General features: G+C 54.7%; 1 protein-coding gene across 4 annotated transcripts in view; it reads left to right on the forward strand.

The window, feature by feature from the left end:
* OLFML2B (olfactomedin like 2B) overlaps window positions 1-25793 on the forward strand; it is a 36323-nt gene that overhangs the window by 5619 nt on the left and 4911 nt on the right. Inside the window, exons 4-6 of one of the 4 annotated variants that reach the window (XM_036103524.2) lie at window positions 11323-11499; window positions 17204-17435; window positions 19060-19569. In XM_036103524.2, coding sequence (XP_035959417.1) covers window positions 11323-11499; window positions 17204-17435; window positions 19060-19569 — 919 coding nt within the window. Of the gene's footprint in view, window positions 1-11322; window positions 11500-17203; window positions 17436-19056; window positions 19570-25793 lie in introns of all 4 variants that reach the window. The other 3 variants (XM_036103522.2, XM_036103523.2, XM_036103525.2) reach the window with 3 other exon arrangements.

Consider the following 25793-nt stretch of genomic DNA (forward strand, 5'->3'; position numbering starts at 1 on the left):
TAAAACACTCATCCGAAATCATGCCAAATTTTTGGTGACAAAGAGAATCAGTGAAATATAAATGTAAATATACCTTCTTTTCTTCATAGACGAGAACCATATAACCAACATATTTCTATTTTTACCTTGACTTCCACGGAACTCAGAGCTAAATGAAATATAAAAGTACAGTAAGCATCTTACTTTTGGTTTTAAGGTGGTGGCGTCTCCCTTCTGGGAATAGGGTTGTTAATTTTTTCTTCTGGTTTTGTTTTGTTTCGTTATTTTAACTGTTCTGCCGTCCGTCTCTGTATGTGTATGTGTGTTTGTGTGGTGATCCATCTCAAATACACTTTAGAGAAAGAAGACATAAAAATGATTACTAATAAATAACATTCCCCATTGGAAAGCATTCCGGCTCCTCACCCCCTGGAAGGAGGGACCAGTAGTGTAATTTTCCCAGACGGACATCACACGGTTCTGACAGGGCTCCTGGGAGACGCTCGGCTGGCACCATGATTTTCAAGGGGGGCGGTGTGTGGGCTGGGGGTGCGAGATAGGAGCCGTTACACACGATGACAATCGTTTTGTCGCTGTCATCCTTTATCACAGAGATGAGTCACTGGGTCACCTGGAAGGGAACGGTGACCACTCAGCCTCATTGGTAGGGAGCGTACGGGTATGCGTCATCGACTGGCACCCAGTTCTTGAACTGATACTTGAAACAGTGACTCCAAAAATTAAGTCTATTTGATTTTTAGACTGTGACTGTAAATGGTAGGTTTAATAGCAGAATGATTAGCTATACGAATATTCCTCATGAAAATATCGGGGGTCTCTCATGGAGGAGCTGGGCTTCCCTCATGGGCGGTTAGAAGCTGTAGGATGGGGCAAAGGTAAGACCCTTTAGTGTGGCAGAAAGAGCCCTCGCTGGGCGAGGAGTCAGGACAGAGTGACCCACTTTCTGTTTGCTGTTGCTGAGCAACTGTCCCCGAGCTTCTCCATCTGTAAAGTAGGATAGGTGCCCTGTCTACTTGGTGTGATTGCCGAGGGGATAAAAAGTGGGCTAATCACTTTACAAACGCTTTGAAATGGTTACATAAACAAGGCACTCTTGTTGTGACCAAGGAGTGGAAGGGGGCTGCGTCTCCGGGTTGCTTTGCCGGGGGAGCTGGGACGCAGATGACGAGACGTTACCGTTGCAAAGATTGGTGTCAGCACCCTCCTTACGCTCCAGAAAATGTTCCCAGAAAGTGAACACCGCTTCCTTGTCCACCCGTCCTTAGGCCCGGCTCCCCCAGTACTGTGATGAGTGTTTTCTGAACACGGCCATCAGCTCTGGGAGGGTGGTGGGTCCACGGTCACAGTCACTTCAGTTCCCGGGTCTGGTGAGCAGGGTCAAGGCCCTGGAACCTGAGCTTTCTAGACAGTTTGAGGTGCCAACAGAACCACGTCAGCCCACTCTTCCTGAGGGGGCTTCGCAAGAGAATTAGGCCTAATCTTCACTCTCTTTCCCCAACACTGACGGCTATGACGAGGTTGGGAATGGTCAACACCATCCTACTACCAACGGACTTCATCCAGGCTTGGGATTCGTTCTCCCATTTAAAACTACTTTCTGGGGCGCCTGGGTGGCTCAGATGGTTAAGCATCTGCCTTCGGCTCAGGTCATGGTCCCAGAGTCCTGGGATCGAGTCCTGCATCGGGCTCCCTGCTCCTTGGGAGCCTGCTTCTCCCTCTGCCTCTCTCTCTCTCTCTCTGTCTCTCATGAATAAATAAATAAAGTCTTTAAAAAAAAAATAAATAAATAAAACTACTTTCCGATTCTTTCAGATGGGTTCGAAAGGAATTAAACCAGGATCCAAGTCGACCTTGGAAATTGGAAAGTTCTTTTTCCCTTGGCTCCGAGAGCCATGCAAATGTGCGATGCCCTCTTTAAAAAAGGGTTTGCATTTGTATAGGAACAGGGCTGATAGCCACCTCTGCTGCCTTCACCTGACCTTGGCGGCCACTTGGGTTTTCATTCTGTCTCAAGAACACAGACCGGGAAAGATAGCTCAGAGGGGTAGAGCACAGTGCTCGGGAGGCCAAGGTCGGGTGCTCAGCCTCCCAGGGCTCTGCTCAAGGGGCGTAGCCTGTTTCCAGCCTTGTCAGGCAGCGGGCCCTTCCTGCTGGCAGAGGATAGGCATGCAGTTAGTGGGCGAATCTGGTGCGGTGGCGATGTCCCAGCAGGATGGTGTCCTCCGTGTAGGCACGCAGTCACTGGGTTTTTGCCAAAACCCATCTTAGTTCTATCGATGAGAGTGATCTCTTTTTCAAAACTATGGTATGTTGAGTAGCAAAAACTGGCCCTTTATATTAATAATAACCATCCCCTCTGCGTACATGGCAGTTATTGGTTTTAAACCACCCCGTAGACATTGAGCACTTCTGTTCCCGTGAGCTGGACGGGACGTGAGACCTGCGGTAGGTTCTAGGGAAGTGTAGGCAGGAGCTCAGGCCTCTGGTTCCTGGGCCAAGGCTCTTTCTAATCAACCCTGTAAGTTGCTTTGAGTCATTGCCGTCTGCCCCGGAAGCATCAGTTTTTCCTAAGCAGAGCTTCAAACAACAGCTCTTCCAAGGGAATTTCTAGGCAGAGCCGTGGCTGTATCCCATAAGTCCTGTTAAATAAGATTAAAGTGGAGTGAGAGGTTCCCCCCAGCAGGCCGTCCAAGGCTACAGGGCGCAGTGGTGTGGTCGATGGCACAGATGGGTCGGGGCCCCGGGCCCGTAGAGCAGAGCATTGTCTCCCGGTGTGACATTCAGCCTCTGTCTCCTGGCTCAGGCTGGCTGACTCGGTCTGCAGTCTGCAGTCACTGAAAAGGCCCAATGTTGGGTAAATGGAAAAAACAGTCCTCCAGCCGGGCTCTGCAGGAGGAATGGAAGTGAAATTCTGCTCTTGGTCTTTGGATATTCCAGAATCCCAAGGGGAGTGCTTTGGAGGTCAGACCAGACAAAGGGGTCAGATTGGAGGGGCATTTTGCCCAGAGTAGGATCAGTGCTTGGCAATAGAAGCGGGCACACGTGTGAACACGCACGCCCTTTATGTATGTAGAAATGGAAACTCCATTTGTAGATGAAAGAGGAAGGAAGGAGCGAGAAATAGAATCTAAACTGTTAGAGTCTCACCTTTTGGTAAAATCAGCTGTCAGAGCTCTGCTTGGTGGGGTGATTTTGGTTAAGCTTTTGTTTTAATTTAGGGAAAATAACACATGCGTAGAAAAGTACATAAGCAACAAGCGTACAGCTTAATTATTACAAAGCAGACCACCACCCAGCTCAGGAAAGCTCAGCACCCCCACGTGCCCTCTCCTCACCACCCCCCCAAGGAACCTCTATCCTGACTTTTATGTTAGTCATCTTGTTTGTTTTTTAAAAACATTCTCATTATCTAAGGATGTACCCTAAATATAATAGTTTTGTCTATTTTTGAACTCTAAGTATATAGAGTCCTACAGAATATGTGTGTACCTGTGTATGTGTGTTGGGCTTTTTTCACTCAGTTTTGTTTTTTTGTTTTTTTTGGTTTTTTTAAGATTTTATTTTTTTTAAGTAATCTCTCCACCCACTGTGGGGCTTGAACTCACAACACTGAGATCAAGAGTTGCATGCTCCACTGACTCAGCCAGCCGGGTGCCCCTCAATTTTGTTTTTCTTTCTTTCTTTTTTCTTTTTCTTTCTTTCTTCCTTTTTAAAGATTTAATTATTTGAGAGAGAGAGAATGAGAGGGGGTAAGGGCAGAGGGAGAGGGAGAAGCAGACTTCCTGCTGAGCAGGGAGCCTAACGTGGGGCTCGATCCCAGGATCTCGAAATCATGACCTGAGCCGAAGGCAGACGCTTACCCCACCGAGCCACCCAGGTGCCCCTCTTCAATTTTGTTTTTAGTAGTTACCTATGTTGTTTTGTATCCTGTGGTTCATTTATTTTTATCGCTGTGCAGTATTCTCTTGTTTGAATATGGCACAATTTATCCATCTGTTCCACTGAGGAGGGATATGGGGTGTGTTTTTAGTTTTGTAATTCGTAATAGCCCTGGGAACTTCCTTGTACGTGCACAGCCCTTTGTGTGCTCCCTGGCCCAGGCCTGCAGGCACTTCTCTGTCGTATTTAAGTGGGAACGGGGCTACCGGGACGTGAGTTAGGCTTACCTTCAGTCGTAGGGGAGATTGCAGAGCTGTTTTCCCAAGTGCTAGTACGAGTTTACGTTCCCTCCAGCAGGGTATGGAAGTGGCACACACATCCTCACCAACACTTGGTATTGTCAGACTTTCTAGTTTTTGTCAGCTTGGAGAGTGTAGCAGAGGAGGGCCATGTCACTGTATTCCAGAAACCTAACCCCCAGAACATCTTTTCTGTTCGCCTGGTCGTGGCCTGAAACCCCATGGGCATTTCTGTAGAACTGGTCCCAGTAGAAGTAACATCCAACGTGGTCAGCAGGCCAAAAACTTTTTTTTTTTTTTAAGAATTTCTTTATTTATTTGACAGAGAGCACAAGCAGGGGGAGTGGCAGGCAGAGGAAGAGGGAGAAGTAGACTTCCTGCTAAGCAGGGAGCCCGATGTGGGGCTGGATCCCAGGACCCCTGGATTATGACCTGAGCTGAAGGCAGACGCCCAAACAACTGAGCCACCCAGGCGCCCCCAGGCCAGGAACCTCTAATGTGGTGGCCTGAGGCTGACCATTGAGAGAGGCTGTATACACACGTGCCTTTGTATCCGTGTGCGTGCATATCCCACGCTCTTAATATGGTGCCTGTCTGCAGGCTCCCCAAAGTATGATATCTGTTGCTGAAGCCCAGCCCCTTCTGGTGTGTGTGACTCTTCTTTTTTTCTCGCCCTTATCTGCTGGGCTTTGCAAAACTTGTCCATGAGCACAGATGGTCAGCATGGAACCTTGTGTGTCTCCTGATAGGGTTGTGTCCAAGTAAGATTTCATATCTGTGATGTGTTTACCAGGCTCAGAACTGGCCTGCTCCCCAAAATGTGCTGGCATGGACATCGCTGAGGCTTCTCCTTCAAACCTAACGATTTGGTGGCCTTTGTATTTCTGGTCTGAAAGGCAAGATCAAAGGAGCATTCCTGACTCTGGGGGGATATATCTTTTCACCAACTAATAGGAAAATGTCATTTGCATCTGTGCAGGCCTGGCTGCGAGTTAGGGGAAGGAAGGATCTCTTTCCAGGCCTCCCCTCTCTGCCCGCCCTCCATGCCCATCAAGACACCCCAAGTGTTCACTCTCCTTCCTGAGCAAATCTGCTTTTGCGGTCAGTCATTTCATGCCTCTCCTACTCAAGTGCAGCCTTAGAGAAAAGTGTCGCCCACCCTGTCCGACCACGGTGTTGTCACCTTGGAAAGGGAAAGGCTTGGAGATAATATTTCTAAGATACATTTCAGCTTTACTGTTATTTAATTCAATTACATCTGAATGTGAGTTCAAGTGAGTATCTTCCCTCTCCTGGGGTTGTATAATACTTCAAATCTAATCTGTCACTGTGGAGTGAAAGGTTTTCTTTTTGGCTAAGCAGACAATGTGTGAGAGGCAGCCCTCCATCTGCTGCCCTAGGAACAGCTTGTAACTGTCAGGATGTGAAGGGGTGCGGGCTGTATGGAGGGATGAGGTGACCCCTGACCCAGAAATTCACCATTAGAGGCCTGGGACTTCTTGTTTTTTACTTGTCTGACTGTCCTTCCAGGCTCTGGACTTCCGGAGGGCGACCTGAGCCTGAATCATCTTTGTTTCAGCGTCTTGGCCCCACCCCCAGGGCGGACTAGGTGCTCAGCAGCTGTTCGGTTGGGGGAGTGATTGAAGGGGCAGCTGGCGGCCCCTGCACCCAGGCCAGCCTGCCCAGCTCCGTCAGCTGTGGTCTGGGATTGTGCCAAGTGCTGCCTGTCCGCTCAGCTGGGGCACCAGCTGTTTCTAGCTGCTCTCCCCTTCCAGCACTCTCACCAGGGGCTGGAGACAGCTGTCGGCTGGGGTGGCCGTCTCAGGCCGCCTGGTCCTAGCTGTGTCCTGGAGGGCTCAGAGGGGGAAGGGCAGGTGAGCTGCTGGGAGCTCGGAGACCCCAGGATCCGGTTACCCCCACACTCACTTCATCCCTCAAGGAAGGCTGTTCCCTCCGTCCTCAGGCTTGGCATCTGCATCGGGCCCTGGGCACATCCAGCCAGCGAGCGATAGGGGTCAGGTGGCCTCCTCAGATGTGGGGACACATGCTTGCTGCAGGACTTGGGGCCCAGGCGTGGCCCAGCTGCAGTCTGGCTTTGTCACCTCCTACAGGAGTCCGGTGCGTCTTTTTACAACCCAGCAGCCTCTGGGGGGGGGGGGGCGGTTCTCACCTTCTTTCCTGCCTGACCCGCCAACCCTTAGCTCACTTCCCCTTTTCCGCCTGCATATCTGCTCTGAGACGGCAAGGGCCAGCCCTGCTCCTGCTCTGCCTGGGGTCATCAAGTCCCGCTTTGTGCCTGGCTCTGCACGTGCAGTCCCTCGTTCCCTCTCCAGGCCGAGCCTGGTGAGATGGGCATCCTTATTCCTTCTTCCTCCAGCTGGGGCCTGGAGGGGTCCCTTCACTTGCCTCGTGGTGGTGCTGATGGGGTGCACTGGTGCCCGGAGCCAGCCCCTTCCTCACCACGCCCCCCGTCCCTGGTTCTGGGGGGAGCAAGAGCACAGAAGCCTTCCAGAGCTCTGCACCATGGTCGCTCCCCCTCAAGTCCCAACGCTTCTGGCTTACGCTGTCACAGCCTCACCCAGGCAGCCACGCACTTGTCCAACAGCCGGACAAGGTCAGGACACATTCTGTATCCGTGGAACAGCTTCCCCCCAACCCCTGCCCCCACACCCATTCCACCGGCCTGCATGCCCTCCATGGTCTGACCACCCGCGTGCCGGCCGCGGCCCCAGCTCCAGCGACACCCAGTCCCCTGTGCCCAGGGACCCCGCCTGGTTGGCACACTTCCTCCCCTCTGGTGTGGGTGCCTCTGGCTATGTCAGCGTGAGATGCATGTCCCCTTCGGCAGTGTGGGCGTCCTCCCGGGCCCGTGCCCAACCGCGCGTCCCTCCAGCACGTGGCACGCGCTCTGCGAACTCTGCTCAGGCCCCGGGCTCTGCTCAGATCTTTAAATGCCGTGGCTGCCTGTGTCCGGCCTCCTGGGCCAGCCCCCTGTCTACCGGCTCTTCCTTCCTCCTCCCGCCCTCCTCTTCATCACACCAGCACCCTTGGCAGGGGCCAGGTAGGCCCCGTGCCTGCCTCCTTCGCCACGTGGCCAGCGCCGCCCACGGGCCAAGCTGCGCACACCCTCACCCTCACCCTCACCCTCACGGCTGCAGCTGTCCCGAGGGGAAGAGCCTGACGCCTGAGGTCGTGGGGTTCACGGTTCGGCCAGGGCAGATTCCAGAGTGCCCCGCGTCCCCCGTGCTTCCTGAGAAGTCTTGGTGTGAGGGAAGCAGGAATCTCAGGGGGCGGTGGGGAGCCCCACGAGGCCAGCACCCCGGGGTGGAGGTGGCTGAGTCCGGGGGTGGCCGGGGGGTGCAGCCGCTGCCCCGGGGGTGCCGCTGGCTCAGCCTGGCAGGCCGATGGGGTGATGCCACCACCCGCTGGGTGTTGATTCAGGCGGCTGGCGGCTTTGCCATTCCCGTGAGGGGAAGAAACGATAGTGCCCCTCTGGGTTCTCCAGGCCAGACTGCTACTTCTTTGATCTTGGGCTAATCAAACTCTCTGTGCTTCAGTTTCCGCAGGGGTAAAATGGGGTAATACTAGGACTTCCTAGTATTACCTTCCTTCCACATAACGGCTCCTCACTCAAATCAGAAAGGGTATTGGGGATTTATAAATCAGGGAGAGGAAGGGCCCTCCAGGGAGATCTCGGGAGCAGGAGCTGGGTCCGTGGGGCTGCCCTCGGCCTCGCAGCAGGTGCACAGGCCAGGGCTGACTCTAGCAGGGTGTTCAGGATCTTGTTTCGTAGTAAGGCTCTGCAGGCCCAGCCACTGGGCTCACCCAGCGGGGAGTCCTAGGGCCGCACGGCAGCCCCCACCTTAGAGACTGCGTCATTGACCTTGCTGACGCCTCAGGAGAGACAACTGTCACCCGCCCTGACCTTGATTTTCGTTAGTTGGTGCTTTCTTGGTTATTGCTTTCGTCCCCTCATGGAGGGTGGTCTTTATCACAGCAGGATCCTGCTCGGTGTGGCTTACACTTGACCCCTTAGGGCCCGACACTGAGCACACGAATGCATTAATGAAGAAGTAACACAGGGAACCCCTGAGCCTGCTGGGCTGTGTCGGATGTCTCAGGACGTTGAGTGTTAACAGGGGAGCTGCCTGGACCCTGCTTTCAGTAGGTGCTTGGGGATGTACAGAAATGCGTGAATCTTGGGGCCCCTGGCTGGCTCCATCAGTGGAGCGGGCGACTCTTGATCTCAGGGTCGAGGGTTAGAGCCCCACGTTGGGTGTAGAGATGACTTAAAAATAAAATCTTTAAAAACAAAAAAGAAATGTGTGAATCCCACAAGGGCACCTGGCACCTTTCCTGTTGGCCCCCGAAAAATCTGGCTCCTGTAAATCATCCTCTTCCATACATTTGGGCCCCTCTTTTCCAGCAGGTGTACCCCAAGCTTCCTACATATAAGGCAGCACTTCTCAAACTTGAATGTGTCTGCAAATTGCCTGGGGGTCTTGTTAAAATGCAGATTCTGATTTAGCAGGTCTTGCGGGGGGGCAGACTGCATTCCTAACAGTTCCTGAGGGTGCCCCCCCTCCCCGTCTGTCACCACACTTTGCATAACAAGGACTTATGGGAGTCCACCCTATCCAGATTTCTCTGCATATGCACATGCATATTCTCTCAGAGACCTTGAGACCACACTGCAATATTCACGGGCCCCTCTGATGGGCTCCCCGCTGCTCCAGAGCTGGCTGAGCACCAGGACCCTCCCCCAAGGGTCTTAGTGGTCCCACGAGTGAACCTCAGAGATAAGGGCCAGGAGTCTGGGTGCTGGGCTCAGCTCTGCCACTTTTGTTTTTATCATCTGGGCAAATCACATCATTCCTCTGGGGCTCGGTTTCCCCATCTGAGACATGCTTGAGTTCTGGGATCCTCCAGGGGCCTAGAAACCCCAACTGTAACATCCTACGAAAGATAATAACCACTTTGTATGTCCCATGCACTTCCACATGTATTAATTTATTTTCTCATAGGAAGTCATCGGGGAAGTCCTAGTATTACCCCATTTTACCCCTGCGGAAACTGAAGCACAGAGAGTTTGATTAGCCCAAGATCAAAGAAGTAGCAATAACATTGACACGTGAGCCAGCCTGTTTCCTCCAGGATCCTTGCTCTTAACCATTGCACTTGACTGCCCCTGGTAACACCTGTCAGGAGTGACTGTTCACCCAGTAAGACTGCTCATTCCGGCTATTCCAGAAAGAAGACGTCTTTCTCGGGGGCTTTATCTCTCACAGTTAACTCTGTGCAATTTAGAGAGGCCAGCTAGGCCTGAGCCCCACAGAACACAGCAAGCCCTTCCAGGGCTCAAAATCTGCTATGAAAGGAAATGCCAGAAGAACCGTATGGCCAGTAGCTCTGGGGTCTGGTTAGTTTTAACAAGCACCTAATGGATTCTTCGGGGCAGCCCCTCTAGGAGCTACCGGACCCGCAGTCCGGGGGTTACTGTCTGCCTGGGTACTTAGACACCCCCCTCTGAGCCACCGTGGCTTTCCTCTGGGACTTAGCATTATCTTGCCAGGTGGCAGGGGTCTGAGTGTTTACACTCCCCATATCTGTCTGTTAAATACGGAAAGCAAATGCATCCTCTGTTTACATGTTTGCTTCCTCTACCCCCCCCATAAACAGGGCTCAAGGAGAACATCCCATCTAAAAACTCAGATGCAGGGCGTCTGGGTGGCTCAGTTGGTCAAGCGTCTGCCCTTGGCTCTGGTCATGATCTCAGGGTCCTGCTCAGCGGGAAGCCTGCTTCTCCCTCTCCCTCTGCCCTCCCCTGCTCATGTCCTTTCTCTCTCGAATAAATAAATCTTTTTAAAAAATAAATCAATAAAAAATAAAACAAAAACTCAGACGCTTATGCAAACCTTAGAATGCCGGCCAGAGTTGGACAATGTTGGATCTCAGTGCAGTAAATTTCTCTCAAAGTAACCCGAGGAGAAAGGGCACCTCTGAGCCTGCCCATAACTGTCCCCGGCTCAGATCCCGTGCAGCGTCACCTCCTCTAGGACGCTGCCTCTCCCCTGTCTCCTCCCTCCTCTGAAATCCATAAGTTCACACTTGCCACTTGCAGAATCCAGCGTGCTTGGTCGTCTTCTGCTATGTGGGCCTTTTCTCCCAGTTACAGTTGGCATCTCCCCAGCACCCCAGGGCAAGAACCCCAGGGGTATCATGAGCCTTTTTTGTACCGCACCGTACCTTAGACACACAGGAGGTGCTCACCAGTGTTGGCTGACTGAAATACACCTTTGGTCCCTTCCAGTATGAACCAGATCTAGAACACAGGTAATTTGCCAGGTGGGGGTCATTTAGGGAAACTTTTTTTTTTTTTTTTTTTAAGATTTTATTTATTTATTTGACAGAGAGACAGCGAGAGCAGGAACACAAGCAGGGGGAGTGGGAGAGGGAGAAGCGGGCTTCCTGCCGAGCAGGGAGCCCGATGTGGGACTCGATCCCAGGACCCTGGGATCATGACCTGAGCCGAAGGCAGACGCTTAACGACTGAGCCACCCAGGTGCCCCATTTAGGGAAACTTTTCATGAGTAAATAGGAAAGTGTGAAACCCGCCCATGGGTTTTCTATGTAAGCGATGCTTTTAATGTGCCGGGGGAATAGTTTTTGTTCACTAGAAAAGCAGACTAAGTAGATGTCTTTGGCTACCTCTTCTAAAATTGCTTTAAAAAACCCTTCTTTCATTAATCGAGCTCCTGGTTCACAGTATGGGGTCCAAGTGAGTGGAATTTTTTGTCATGCTCATCATCACTGGATAAGGGTGCATGCACCGTGTACCAGTGACAGAGAAGAAGCCAGGTGTCCTGGTGACCCAGAGACACAGCAGTGTGAGGGTTGGGAAAGCCATGGTGTTTGGGGTGTCTCCAGCCGCGGGGCATGCTGGAGCCATGCTGTCCCGGAAGGACTGCCCGGGGTCTGGCCCTCCGCGTAGGGCTGGGCGCTCTCTAGGACCCCAGTTGCTCCTTGGTCGATTTCTTGGCCCGTTTCTGTGCATCTAGCTCTGAGCCCAAGAGAGGGACCAGCTGCCTCCTCGGCGTCAGAGCACTTTCGTGGATCTTCGTGTGACACTTTTTTCTCTTCTCAGGAAGTTTCTAAAAACCTCACCAAGGAAAACGAGCAAATCAAAGAAGACGTGGAAGAAATTCGAATGGAGATGAGCAAGCGAGGGAGAGAGAACTGCTCCGGCAGCGTCCTAGACGGCATGCCCGACGTGCGCTTGGCTCTGCAGAGGGACGCGGCCGCAGCCTACGCCCACCCAGAGGTACGGCCCTGGCCCCGAGGCAGCCGGGGGCGGGGGTGGGGGGTGGGCAAAGTCCCGGGAAGCACCCGGCCATGGTCTCATTTCTTCTAGACGGCCCTTCTGCAGGTGTGTTGGGGCAGGGGACTGAGTCCGTGGTACCTAGTGGTGAAGCCCAGAGGGGCTCAGTGAGGAAGTGGTGAGGCCAGGACTCCGGAGTCCCAGGCCCCACCCTGCCTCTGTGAGCGCCCCTGAGTGATGAGTAAGGAGCAGTGTGCATGCTGCCTCGTCTGGGACCCTCGTGGTTCACTCCTGCCGTCCTGGCATCATTATTGACAGAACCGTCTTTCAGTCTCAAAAGCGCCCCAGTTTAGAAACAGTAAGTTGGGGGACCTTCCTGTTCATCCAGGACTTGTGGTGTATTCGGACTTCTGTCGCTATCCCGGGTGGTTTTCCTCATGGCTCCGGCAGGCAGGCAGGGCGGAGATCAGGATCCTCACTTTCCAGATGAGGGGACACATCCAGGAACGCTCGTGGGATGCCTTACTCAGCAGGAAGCGGTGGCAGGGGGTCTCAGACCTCTGTTTCCTCCCACCCGGTGGCATCCCGGCACGAGGTCCCCCGTGCGAGAAATGGGACGCTGTCTGACGGTGTCTGGAGCGGTCCCACAGGACCTGCTTGTCAAAAATGCCCCCGCCCGATGCCGGCTTCTTTTGGCCCCAGTTACTAAGTTAGCTGGTGTGTATTATTGTGGCTCTGAGTACTGCCATTTAATGTGGTGGTTGTGTCCTAAGCTGATGCCCAAGAAAGTATCCATTTGGGAGCTAACCCCGAAGAGTGGAAGAGGAAACAGGTAACTTTGGTGGCAGGACTTGAAGAGTGTGAGATGCAGTGAGTCTCACTGGATCTGGATCAAGTGTCATAAAAGAGGGTCCTTGGCAACCAGGGGACAACAGCAGTTAAGAGAGGCCTTGCTTGCTTTAACCGGGCCAAGGGTCGGTGGTGGACGGCAGAGCCTGGATTCCAGATGGACCAGCCTGGGGCAGCAGGCGGGGTGTGGGGGAGCAGGGCCTAGGACAGTCAGAGCCGCGGAGCTGTTGCCGTGCACCGGGGCACGGAGCAGGGCTAAGCATTGCTACATAGGACTTTTTTGCCTGGGTCAGTAGGAACTGGGGCAAGAGAGGAAGTCAGCCTGGGCTTGGAACTCATGGAAACTCATCAACGTGGTGCCAAGCAGAGCAGCTGTGGGTTAGGGGGATCCTGGGCACATGTGTTCCCAAAGTAGGAAGGCAGGCAGATTAGGACTTTGGAGGCAAGAAGCCCCAAAGACAGTATGGTGCTTGCACCCTGCTGAATGTGTAACTCAAAATAAAACCAGTTCCAAACCAGAAAATAAGGATAAGGAAGGCCAATAATTTTCTGGCTTTGCCCATGACTACTTTGATGCTTTTTTGGATGTTATATTTTTTCAACGATTATTTTTATTCTCATTTTTAGTTGTCTCCCAACAGGCTAGCTACTAAGCTTGTGTTTAGTCTGCTTGGTGGGTCATCCTTGAACAGATCCGAGTTTATAAACCAAAAAGCCGAGGACATTTGGGCTGGAAGGGACCTTGGAGGCACCCTCTCCCCCGGCCTGGGGCCCAGCGGCTCCTATCTCAGCCCATCTGGTATGTCCTGCTGGCCCGGTGCCCAGTGGAGTCCAGCATTCCCTGTCCTCTCTGGCCTCCAGCTCCCCGGTCGGCTGAGCTGAATTCGGCTGTTGTCTTGATGATACATTATGTGGTATGTTCAGCAACCCAGCTCATATTTCCTGAGGGCAAACAGTAAACCAAATCAAACACACCAAACTCTTTTTCTCTTTGCTCAGCAAAGCCCTTTCCCCTCCTGAAATCCCCATTCATCACACTGCTGAAGTTAGCACAATCCACCCAAACCAGGGTGGCGGTGGGTAGAGCCAGGGCCAGGGAGGGGCGGGAAAGGGGAAGCCGGGAAGGAGGCCCAAGGCTAGGATCTTCCTCCCCTCCTTCGTCTTTCTGTGTCTTTGGCAAACCCCATGCTAGAAAGGAGGCAAGTGGGGGCTAGGTTTGGTGGTTATTTTCAGGGTTCTTAGATGATATTGGGGTTTCTCGGAGTGGTGAGTGGCAATTTGTTGGAGGCTGCTCTCCAAGAAGGTCCTTGACCGGAGGGTTGGCAAGGGGCTCGGGGGGCTGGGTTGGGAGTGGAGAGGGCAGGGTGGGAGCGGGAACATAGGGACGCCAGGAGTTGAAGTCATTCAACAGGCTCTTGGATTAGCAGAGAGGGGAAAGCAAAGGGTGGTGGGGGCAGCTGCCGCCCAGCTCAGCCTGTCGCCAGTGAATCCAAGGAAATTATATGTTCTCTGGCAGAGGCTGCCATGGTCTTGCTCCATCTCCTTGGCCGGGAGAAGGAACTGCAGTTCCCGCCTGTCCCGGAGGGCCTGGAATTAAAGACAGTTCTTGGGGTTTACCATGAAGAAATGACAACCTGCTTTTGCAATGCACAGGGAGACCAGGGTCCAGCAATTAGCTGGCCCACAGCGTCTGAGTCAAGCGCAGGGGCCCTCGTCAGCCTCCCAGCCTCCTTCCCCAGTGGGAAATGAGGGATCCCCACGTCTGCTGGGTACTGGCCAGACCAGGGCCCTCTGGACCTGGGGATGTAGATGAGTTTTTGGATGGCAGACAAGTTAGTCCCGTGGTCACTGCTCTGGGCAGCGTGGCTTCATGGCAGGAAGGGGGCAGGCTCTGAAGACAGTGGCTGGCCCTGGACCTGCTTCGTAGGTGCCCCCCTCCGCCCTTCACCCACTGACCTGCAGCCACCTCGCTAAATGACCCTGAGCCCCGCTTTCCTTGCTTGTAAAGTGTGGATTGTGCTGTCTACCTTGCCCCGTTGTTGTAAGGGCCAAAAATACCAGGAAGGGGTGTGTCTGGTCGGAGTGGGTGCTCCCTAAACTCCCAGCTCTGCAGGCCATGCATCCCTGCATCCCTCGTCGAGATCACCTCCCCAGCAGGAAATGGGAATTGAGGAGGGGCTGGTGGCAGGTGTGGGGGCTCCCAGGGCACGTGCCTACGCCTCCTTGGGTGGCTCTCCGGCCCCCCCAGGGGAGACTGGCAGAAGGGTGCTCTGGCTTGCAGGAGCCAGTCTCCACAGACGGAGGAACTGCCGCATCTGCTCTGTCACCTGGGTCGGCTCTTCTGTCACAGGAAAGCTAGTACGGGTGTGGGGGCGTGGTCGGGAATGACTGGGTTTTCCCCAGGCCAGATTTGTAAGGTCAAGACAAGAGCCTGATTCGCTTCTTCTGGGGCAGTGAGAAAGTTCGCCATTATGGCTGGGCTTCGGCCGGCTCGTATTCTGTGACCCTGAAGGTCCGGCTCTGCCTCTCAGGACCTGGGGCATCATCTGGGACAGAGATTTTGTTTCCAAGTGGGCTCTGCTCTCTGGGTGGGTTTCACTGAGAGTCACAGGGTTTAGGGGAGCTTACCCACCTCCTCGTGGTGAGAAGGGGGCTTCTGTGGCTTAGGTGGCAATAGGAGGCTGCCTCTTTTTTTTTTTTTTTTTTTTAATATTTTATTTATTTATCTGACAGAGAGAGACACAGCAAGAGAGGGAACACAAGCAGGGGGTTGGGAGAGGGAGAAGCAGGGTTCCTGCCGAGCAGGGAGCCTGATGCGGGGCTCGATCCCAGGACCCTGGGACCATGACCTGAGCTGAAGGCAGCCGCTTAACTGACTGAGCCACCCAGGTGCCCCAGGAAGCTGCCTCTTCATTATTAGGCCCCGAGAGTCCTCCTGAGAGCAGGGCTGGGCCTGCTCTTGGGTCCCTTCACACTTCCCTGACGGAGCCACCACCCCAGGAGCTGGACCCTTCTGTGGTGGCCCTGCTTTGAACACAGCTCACGGGACCTGTGCCCAGAGTCTGTTGTTTTCCGTGGTGGTGATTGTGATCCTGGATTGGGGGCAGGTCCATGACCTGATGGACCAGAGACCCTGCCACCTGTGGACACAGGAGGGCCGACCCTGGGCTGGGCAGCAGCTCCAAGGAGGACTGGGTGGCTCTTCTGTTTGACCCGAACACTCCCAGCCGTGTTGGCCTGGTGCCATCAAGATGCTCAGGTCACGCAGCCTACTGTAAAGCATCATTTGACAAAACCCCAGTGCCGGGCAGAAATGTAGCCCATTCCTTGGGATTTGTTATGATTGACAAACTCAGTGTAACAGGGGCGCCTGGCTGGCTCAGTCAGCAGAACACGCGACTCCTGATTTCAGGGTTGTGAGTTAGAGGCCCACGTTGGGCATAGAGATTACTTTAAAAAAATTCAATGTAACTAGTGTGAAGGAATCAAAGATGAGCAAGAGGTGGTTGCTATTCTTCCAGTTCCTTAGAGTCTACAGAGACAGAATCCTTAAATAATGCCCGTAGAAGGCAGGCCGGGAGAGATGCCGTGACAGAGGTATAGACTTATGTCTATTAGAAGTTGTGTTTAGTGTTGAGGAGAAGCCCCAAACAGTAGAGGGGCTGCTGTTCTTTCGTGTGGAAGGAGCCCCGAAGGCAGGCCGGCCTCGGCCGGTGTGATTAACTGCGCGGAGCCATTAGCGATGTCCGTCCTCAGAATCCCCTCGTGGTCACAAGACGGCTGCTCAGCTTCAGCCACCCGGTCCATTTCGGGCCAGACAAATTAGGAAGAGTGCGAAAGATGCCTTCCAGCTGACTCAGCCTCCCTCTTAAGGAACTTTTCCAAAAGCTCTTTCCACCAACTTCCACTTATACCCCACTGGCCAGAACTTTGTCCTGCGGCCGCTCCCACAAAGCCGGTTTCCCATCAGAAAGGAACAGGAGCTAGGATTTGCGTAAGTCAGTCAGAAGTCTCTGCCACAACGTGCAAAGTGAGGATTGGGAAAGAAAGATTAATTATGGATGAGAAGGTCTGGGAGTATTTTCTTGAGGATCTGAGATGGTAGCCAGGCCTTGAGAAATGGGTAGATTATGGTAAGTAGCTCTGGGAGCGGGGAGGGCATGGCCTTCCCGACGGAGAAAACAGTCCCAGCAAAGACCCCGCAGCTCAGGAGAGCCGAGAGGGTGAGGAGTCAGCCAAGTGACTGAAATACCAAGGGTTGGGGCTGGGGGTGGAACCAGAGAGAAGAATGCTGAGCTGGGTCAAGGTCCGTTTTTAAGAGGGGTGTAAATGCCAGGCCAGGGACCTTGGACTTTCTTCTGGATGCATCAGGGCGGGTTTGGGGCCGTTCCTTCTGATCGTGGAAGTAAAAGCTTCCTCCTGAGGTGCGCATCTTGGGCCTCAGGCCTCATGACCCAGCCCGGGCACCGTCGCCCACGCAGGGACCTCACTGGAAACACCTGGTACCAGATGGCAATCAGGCAGCAGCCCTCGGCCAGAGCTGAGGAGAACCGCACTCTCTGGGAGGAGCAGTGTGGAGGTTAGAGACACATGCTGGAGCCAGGCTGCCGGGGTTCACATCCTACCTCTACCACTTACCTGCTGTGGGACCTGGGGCAATGTGCATAACCTCTCTGTGCCTCGGGTTCCTAAGGTGTAAATGGGAATGATAAAGAGCTCCTACCTCGGAGGACTCGCGGGAAGATTCCATTAGTGGGCATAAGTAAAGCACCCAGAACAGTGCCTTGGCTTGGAGCATTGCCCCCTGACCACTGCCTGTCCGACCAGTGACCTGGCCTCCCCTTGTGTCCCCTCTGAGGAGCAGTATGAGGAGCGGTTTCTGCAGGAAGAAACCGTGTCCCAGCAGATCAACGCCATCGAGCTCCTGCAGACGCGGCCCCTGGCTGCGCCCGAGGTGGTGAGGCCCCAGCGACCCCTGCAGAGGCAGGTGCACTTGCGGGGCCGGCCGGCCTCCAAGCCCACCGTCATCCGGGGCATCACCTACTACAAAGCCAAGGACCCCGAGGAGGAGAATGACATCGAAGAGCAGCGTGAGTTGGGGTCAGCAGGCCACTGTGGAGGCAGGGTGGGGAGGGGGTCACCATTTGGACCCCTCTGCAGTCTGAGGACTGCTGTGGCCCCACAGAGCCAGCGGGGTCATGGGGGTCTCGCCCGCAGTGACAAGTGATCCAGAGTTCCTGCTGCATTTCCTTATGATTCGCTGAGCGGCCTTGGGCAGGCCACTTGAGGTCTCTGGGCTTGCGGAAAATCACAGAGCACAGCTGTGAGGGACTTTGGTGCCCTCCAGTCCTGTTTTGGGGACACTGAGGGCTTGCGGGGGGGGGTGATGTGCTCAGAGCCCCACCTGGTGTCCCTGCCTCCAGGGGACCTGGGCTTCCCCCCTGTCCCAGTTTGTGCTCTCCTAGCTGTTGGCATAATCAGTTTGCCCACTTTTAACCTTGTTTGTTGTCTTTTTAAATTATTGACTTGTGGGATTTTTTTTTTTTTAAGTTCTGGAACTAGTCCTTTGTCGTGGTACATACTGCACACGTTTCTGCCCTGCCCGTGGCTTGCAGTTTCAGTTCCTTAATGGTGGTTTTGACAAACAGATGAAACACAATTTAGTCTGTATTTCATTTGTGGTTAGACCTCTTTGTGTCCTAAGAGAGTTTGCTTCTTCATATTCCTTCTCTGCTCAAAACCCTGCCCCCTCCCCCCTTCACTCAGAAGAAGAACTGAAGTCCGAACCCGGCGCCCAAAGCTCACGTGGTCTGGCTCCTGAGCCTTCCCTGCCATCACCGGTTACTCTCCCTGCACACCCCCCGCCTCATCCACACTGGCTGCGCTGCTGCCCCTCGGCCTCCACAGGCATGTTCTGGCCTCAGGGCCTTTGCACTGCTGCTATTCACCCTGGAATTCTCTTCCGCAGATGGCTGCTTGGCCAGCTCCCTCACCTCCTTCAGGTCTCTCTCATCTCCATCCTGAGCACTTGATCCATTACTGCAAGTCTTCCCCCGCCGCCCACCAGCTCTCCGGGCATGCCTCACCTACTCGACTTTTTTCCCCAGCACCATCAAGCATGCTGTCTACTTATCATTTAGTGTCTGCGCCCCTAGACAGAAGCTTCACGAGGGCAAGATGTTTGTTTTGCCCATGGTTGTTGAGCATGCACCATAAATATGTGCTGGATGAACGGACGGGGTGACTGGCTTCCCCCGGGCTCCATGGCCGTGGGTGTGTGTCCTCCCGGTGTCCCCGAGCCTGGGTGGAGCTCAGAGGCAGTCTATTCAGAGACCCTCCAGGAGACACAGTGCCCTCCCATCTCTGCGACTTCTCACCCTCCTCTTCTGAAATCCCAGCCAGGCCCCATCTCTGAACCAATGTTGAGGAAAGGAACGCTCTTATTTTTTTTTTTCTAAAGATTTTAGGTATTTATTTGAGAGAGAGATAGTGAGGGAGAGCACGAGTGGGAAGGAGAGGGAGAAGCAGGCTCCTCCGCAGAGCTGGGAGCCTCACGTGGGGCTGGATCCCAGGACCCTGAGATCATGACCTGAGCCGGAGGCAGACGCTTCACCGCCTGAGCCCCCCAGGCGCCCCAGGAACCCTCTTCTTAATCTGCCAAGGACCACAAGCTCTCCCTGAGTCACAGACGACCTTGTGTTTGTTTCCTAGAAGACGAGTTTTTCAGTGGTGACAATGGAGTGGATTTGCTGGTTGAAGATCAGCTTCTGAGACACAACGACCTGCTGAGCAGTGCCACCCGGAGGCCAGTGGTCACCCGTCAGGGCACCACTGGGATGAGTGACACGCAGACCTCAGCCCTGGCTGTGCCTTCCGATCCCAGCACGCCGGACCCCACCCTGTCTGCCTCAGTGGAACCGTTCTCAGCACCACTCCAGACCTCCTCGGTGTTTCCAGGTCCCACGACGGAGGCAAGCCTGGAACCTTCCACTCAGGTACCAGCCACCACCGTGGCCCGCACAGCCACCCAGCAGCCTCCGGCCTCGGCTTCCCTGCCAGGTGCCTCTGGGGATGCATTTACGGAAGCTCCGCACACGGGCCTAGTGCCTCCCACCACGGTCCGGACAGACTTGCTGGGGAGAGATGCTACCACAGGGCAGAGCACAGCCCCTGCCAACCCCACCCTGAGCCCAGAAGAGGAGGATGACATCCGGAATGTCATAGGTGAGTTCCTTCTGCCTGGACTCCGTGTCCTGCTCAGCTCTGGTAACAGGCTCAGCCTGGGGTTAGATTGAAAGCAGAGAGAGGAGCCAGATGGTCAGACTTCTCTGGAAGGACAAGTAAGTGGAGTTATGCCTTTGGCCAGTGATCAGTGCTAATAACATCTAGGGGTGTTGTTGTTTTGAGAGAGAGAGAGAGAGAGCATGTGCATACACATATGAGCGGGGTGGGGCAGAGGGAGAGAGAATCTCAAGCAGACTCCTGCTGAGCACGAAGCCTGACAGGATGTTTGATCTCATGACCCTGGTCATGACCTGAGCCAAAATCAAGAGTCGGATGCTTGACTGACTGAGCCACCCGGGCGCCCCAGCATCTAGGGTTTATGTATTTGAAGCATGCTTGTGACACTAACGGGAAGCTCCTTCCTAAGCATATATAAGTCAGTGGAGACAGGGCCCTTCCTCACTGGTCAGATTCGTAAACATTGGTTGAGTGCTTTCTGTGTCCTAGGCTTTGCGATGGGGATTGGGTATTTGGCAATGACTAAGTTTTCTGCAGTAGGTTTACCAGGCCATGAAATACCAAGGGACTCTTACTCGTGGGGCCAGGGTGAGAGGTGGTCCTAGAATAATAGAGAAGAGGGAGCAGGAGAATTACTGGTACAGTGGGCCCCGGGGCCCGATCCTACGAGTGGCGGCCTTGGAGGGCATGGGAGCCACCGTGGCTTCGTGTGATAAACACCAGGGCAGCGGAGGAGTGGAGCAAGAGAGGGAGCGTGGCCTGGATGCTAAGAAGGCTGGGGAGGCCGTTCTAAGGAGGTGTCGTTTGAGCTGGGTTTTGGAGGATGAACAGGACTTTTCTAAACAGAAGGGAAGCTTTCTGACTGTTAGGTCTAAAGGAGCAAAGCATGTTCCAGAAGCGTGAAGAGTGCAGCCCTGTTCTGTGCCCTGTTCTGGGAGCTCCAGAGCCACACGATGACTCTGGGAACCGTGGATGGAACATGCGTTGGGGAAAGACAGAGAAGGAAGTGGAAGCTGGCTACAGGGGTCTCTCCCAAAGAGAACGCAACCAAACTTCCATTGAGGCACCACTGAGACTGATTGAAAAATAACACTGTTGAATAATAGTTTCATCAAAGTGCTTGTTGAAAAAAGTACGTGCTTTGACAGAGGACATGGTTTGCTCTCTCTTCTTTTCCTTCTTCCCATTTCCCGCTCCCTTGGCCGCCTTGTCCCCATGCCCTCCTCAGAACAAGATGCTGGCTAGTGTCAGACAGGTGGTGGGAGGAGCTCCTGCCCTGAGCAGACACCTGAGTTACAGCCTGGTCTCAGCCGCTAACAGCTGTGTGACCTTGGGCGGATTCCTGCCCTTCTGTGGGTCTCCAATGTAATTAGATATTTGCTAAAAGACTGTTTCTTCCACGAAATTCTGTGGTTTCTTGCAGTAGGTTTATCAGGCCAGGATACAGCAAGGGATTCTTATTGGGGGAAAATCCCAGAATAATGGCAGTGGGAGCAGGGAAATAACCAGTAAAAATAGTCCCCAGGGCAAAATCTCATGAACCTCCAGAAGAAGGCAGTGCGTGGGCCACGGAGGTTGGGTGGGAGCAGGAGAAGATGGCTTTTTTCATTTTCTTTCCCTTCCATGGTGGGAGCAAGCTGACCATGGCGTAGAAGACAGTTCCTCTGCATGGACAGTGAATTCCGAAGCTGTAGGTCGTGCTCGATTTTCGCAGAATGCCCTGGGGCCTGAGCCCGAGGTTCCCACTTCCTCACTGGCTCTGGGCAGCCTCAACCGTGGTCCTGGGACCACAGGCCCTGAGCCCCGCACCGTACCCCCACTCTGCCACCGCTTCATCCGTGAGTGGGACAGTTCCCCCAGAAACGTAGCTGCGCCCCTCCACGGGTGGCTCGGACATGGACAGTGAAGACAGGTAGGCCTGTACACCTGTGTGCCCTCAGTGATGGTGTCGATCAGCCTCGGAGCCTCCTCCCCGGGTGACTTCCTCACCAGGAGTGGAGTTCTCGGCTGTGCCTGCCTCCTCTGGGGCCTGCCAGCAGGGTAACTGCCAACAGGCACCTTTCTGGGGCTCTCAGGAGCCCGCCTCCTCCAGGAGCCTGCCTGAGTTGCTGATCCCAGAGGGAGACACCTCACGTCCTGGCGGCCATTCACCTGGTGGGAGCCGGAGGGGGGAAAACGTTTCCTCTTGCTGTTCAGTATTCTGTTTAACCAGAACGACAGCAGCGTGTGCAGGGTGTAAGGTTCTGCTTCCAGACTGGCCTGTAGGGTTTTGCCTCTGGGGTCCTCCACCGAGAAAACACAGGGACGTGAATGTGGTTGCGGGGTTTTCTTCAAACACACAGGGGTGAAAAGACAGGGTGGCTCAGAGAGGGGACCAGGCCGCATGGACTCTTGACTGGCTTGTTTTGGGGAATCCTTTTTTTTTTTTAAAGATTTATTTATTTATTTTTGAGAGAGAGAGAGAGAGAGAGAGAGAGAGGGCATGCGAGCATGTGAGCACATGAGCAGAGGGGAGGGGCAGAGGGAGAGGCAGACTCCCCACTGAACAGGGACCGTGATGGATGTGGGACTCTATCCCAGGACTCCAGGATCATGACCTAAGCCGAAGGGAGATACTTAACCCAGAGCCACCCAGGCGCTCTGGGAGTCTCTTTTTTTTTTTTTTTAAGATTTATTTATTTGAGAGAGAGCACACATGAGCATGAACAGGAGGGGCAGAGGGAATGGGAGATAGGATCTCAAGCAGACGCCCCCCTGCCCTGCTGAGCACAGAGCCCAACTCAGGGCTTAATCTCATGACCCTGAGATCATGACCTGAACTGAAACCAAGAGTCGAATGCTCTACGGACTGCATCACCCAGGCGCCCTTGGGGAATCATTTTTAATTGCTTATCGCTGTCAGCTGCCTCCCTGGGGCTGCTGTGCGTGTGGGTGGGATTTCCTGTCTGGATCCTTCTCTGCGGACCCCTGATTATCTGTGCCTGGTGAGTAAGACCAGGTTGCGCTTGGTGTCCTAGTTGCAGGTAAATAAAAACCATTTGGCTGAAACCGACACAGGCCACGCATTTGCTGCCCATGAAGGGTGTTTGCTGTTTAACGAGCCTGGCTATTTGAGATGTGGTCTTAAATGGGGCTGTTTTTAAGAGGAACATCCTATCCCACACTTTCCAAGTCTGATTTTGTGATGTCCTGAAATGCCTAACCATGATCCTCAGGAGAACTGTAAACCTTTCAGAAAAACTCCAAAAACAAGTAAATTAGAATTAAGTTTTGGTTATGGAAACAAGCATTTGGCTGAAGGGTAGTCACTGTAGGACCGGGAAAGGAAAAATGCCGTCAGTGATGGCAGCTGGCTCTCCAAGTAAGGGGTCAGCCACCATCCTGGGGCCTGGGGAGGGCTGCTCAGTTCCTGCAGAGGAAGGAAAGGCTGTGTTACATGGGCCAGGCTCCGCAGAGCCCCAGACTTTAAGGGCTGCGGCTCCTGATGCGAGTTTTTCCATGGGGCTGGTTTGGGGTGGGGAGGGAGAGGGGAGGTTGGGCAAGAGGACTGTGAGGATGATGACAGTACCAGCGAGAGCCTGTCTCCTGTTGAATCCGATATAGGAAACCTGATCTGGGAAGACCAGGCTCCCGGACTAGCCTGAGACCTTAACAGTCCCTGAGGTTCGCTGGCCCTCCAGCTGTGGGCGGGGGAGGGGAGGGGAGGTGGCCAGGCCTGCCTGCCACGAGTCAGGGATGCCTGAGAAAGGTGGTGCTGGCGGGGCAGGAGGGCAGGAGCCGTGGGGGCCAGGCCTCAGCCAGACCAGACACCAGACGCAGACAAGACGGGTCCCCGCGCCCGACTCCACGGGCACTCTGCTCCAGCTGCTCGGTCCCCAGCCCCCTAACCAGCCCCCTGCAGCCACAGGGAACTTCAGTCCTAACCAGGGGCTCTGGCCTTGGAAACAAGAACGGGAAGTGGAGACTTTGCTTGTAGGCGGGTGAGGAATGAAGTCTTCCCCGTGCCAGGAAAAGGTTCCTTGAGCACCACTGTGCTGCCTTGAAAGGGAGTGAGAGGGGCTCCCTTCCCAAGGGGACTACTTGTGGAGGGCGTCGAGTGACTGGCGTGGCGCGAGGATGAGCCTGGCAGACAGAACGTTCTTGGTCCAGCTGGGGCTGACGTGGGTCCTGACGCTGGGCCCCCATCTCCTGGCATGGTCGCCAGCATGCGCACCCCCAGGGGAGAGGGCGCCCGCACAGGCCGAGCACGGGGTGGGGGGGCGGGGAGCGAAGGGAGCCCCGCGCGGGGGCACAGGCTGGGGGACAGGGTTCTGGGCTAGGGAGCCAGGGGCCCGATGACGAAGGGGAGCACGGCCTTAACTCTGAACGTGGTAGAGAGGGTTTGAGGCAGCAGCTGTCCTCAGTCAGGGCTGCCGGCGGGTCTCAGGCAGGTCAGTGTCGTGCCCGAGCTGTTGGCGCCTCGAAGGCAGGCGGGGCAGCGACCTCGCTTGTGTTTCAGGCAGGAGAACGTCCTTCCAGCTGTGGGGACGGGATGCATCGGGCGCTTGGGGTCCGAGGGACTCTGTTCTGGAAAGAGATGCTGACCTGGCTGTCTTGAAGGACGAGGAAGAACTAGCCAGGCTGAGAACGGAGGTGGGGCCACAGTGAGGAGGAGCAGGGCTGTGGGAGCAGCGAGCTCGGGGCGGCTGCGGGCCTGTGGAGCCCCGGCCCCAGTGAGCGCCTGGGCCCGTGCCGTTAAAGGGCGTGAATAGAAAGCTTTTCCCTTTGTTCTGTGCTCTCTCTCTCTCTCTCGTCCATTTTTTTCTTTGCTAGTGAAGAAATATTAAAAATCCATAGTATTAGCGTGAGTTTTACCATTCATCTTTATATGGTGAATGTCAGTTTTAAATGCAAATATAAGGTCACTTGATTCCGATGTGGACGTCACCAAAACGACACAACGCCCGTGTCACAGCTCCTTCATACGTAAGTGTTTTGTTAGCGGAACAGAGGAAATGCTGCACAAAGCTAAGGCAGCCGCTTTGTTTTACTTCTTGATATGTGCACGTTAGCAACACTCCCTCCTCCAGCCCACTGAGTGAGGAAAGACTGAAAAGAAAAAGACTGAGTCACCCAATCTTCCCGTCTTCTGTGTCATTTTTAGCCTAAGTTGTTGGCTCATACAAGCAAGTAACACAAGTAAGAAATAATACAGGGATATTTACTTCGTTTTTCGTGTTTCTTAAAGCACCACCGTCTTCTACACTCAGAGCTGGCTCTGGCCCGATGGCAGGTGTGGCACTGGGGCTGCCGGGCCCCCCTTACTCAGTTGTGGGGGCAACGCGCTCCCCCCGAGTCTGGCTGAACTCCCACGTGCAGTGGGTCTGCCCGGAACTCTGTTCATCAGGCGTAGCAAATGCTGCGTGCAAATGGGTGACGGAGGGCAGACACGCACGGGGTGCACACTCGCTCCACTGTCCCGTTAGACTTCGCTTCTAGCACACAAGGTCACAGGTAGAATGACGAAGAATGTCAGGATGGGGACAGCAGGGCGTCACACCCAGGGCTCCCCCTTCCGAGAGAGGCACAGACGACATGGCAGGAGGGCACCCCGGGAAGACCAGCAGTGAGGGGCCGGCCAGGGAGGTCAGGCTGGCAGCCCCAGGGCTGCATTCATCCCAGGCTGGTCTGAGTCTGGAGTTCGCCTTCAGGGCAGCCGCTCTCCGGACCCTCCGCAGCCTCTGTGGCTGCCTGGTGTCCCGCGCTCCCCGCTCCGCCCGGTTCAGTCCCTGCCTGGCCCCGGGCTCCTGGGTGGTTCGTGGCTGGTGCGCTGGGCCTGTCTCGAGGACACCAGCAGGCTGTCCCCTGAAGCACACGGATTCCGGTTCTCATGCAGTAAGTTTGAGGAACCAGGAGGACCCACGGGAGAAACATATCTAGGCGGCAGTTGGAGGTGCTTGGGAAGGGCGGGGTCGGCCCAGGGGAAGCCGGAGGAGCGAGAAGACGCTCCAAGGGCGGCTCTGAGGGTGAAGGGGAAAGGCGGGCAGACGGAAGGCGGCCCAGGAGCTGGGGAAGCAGGACCAGGGCAGTAAGGTCAGGAGAGAGCAGAGTGAATGCCGGCAGGGAGGGGACTGGCCCCTGGGTGGGCGGATGGGCATCGGGGTGCTGGGGGTGACGGGATGATGCCCTATGTCCCTGTGTCGAGGCCCGCCCCGCGAGCACCACAG

Source organism: Halichoerus grypus, chromosome 7 (assembly GCF_964656455.1).
Source record: "Halichoerus grypus chromosome 7, mHalGry1.hap1.1, whole genome shotgun sequence".
Lineage (NCBI taxonomy): Eukaryota > Metazoa > Chordata > Mammalia > Carnivora > Phocidae > Halichoerus > Halichoerus grypus.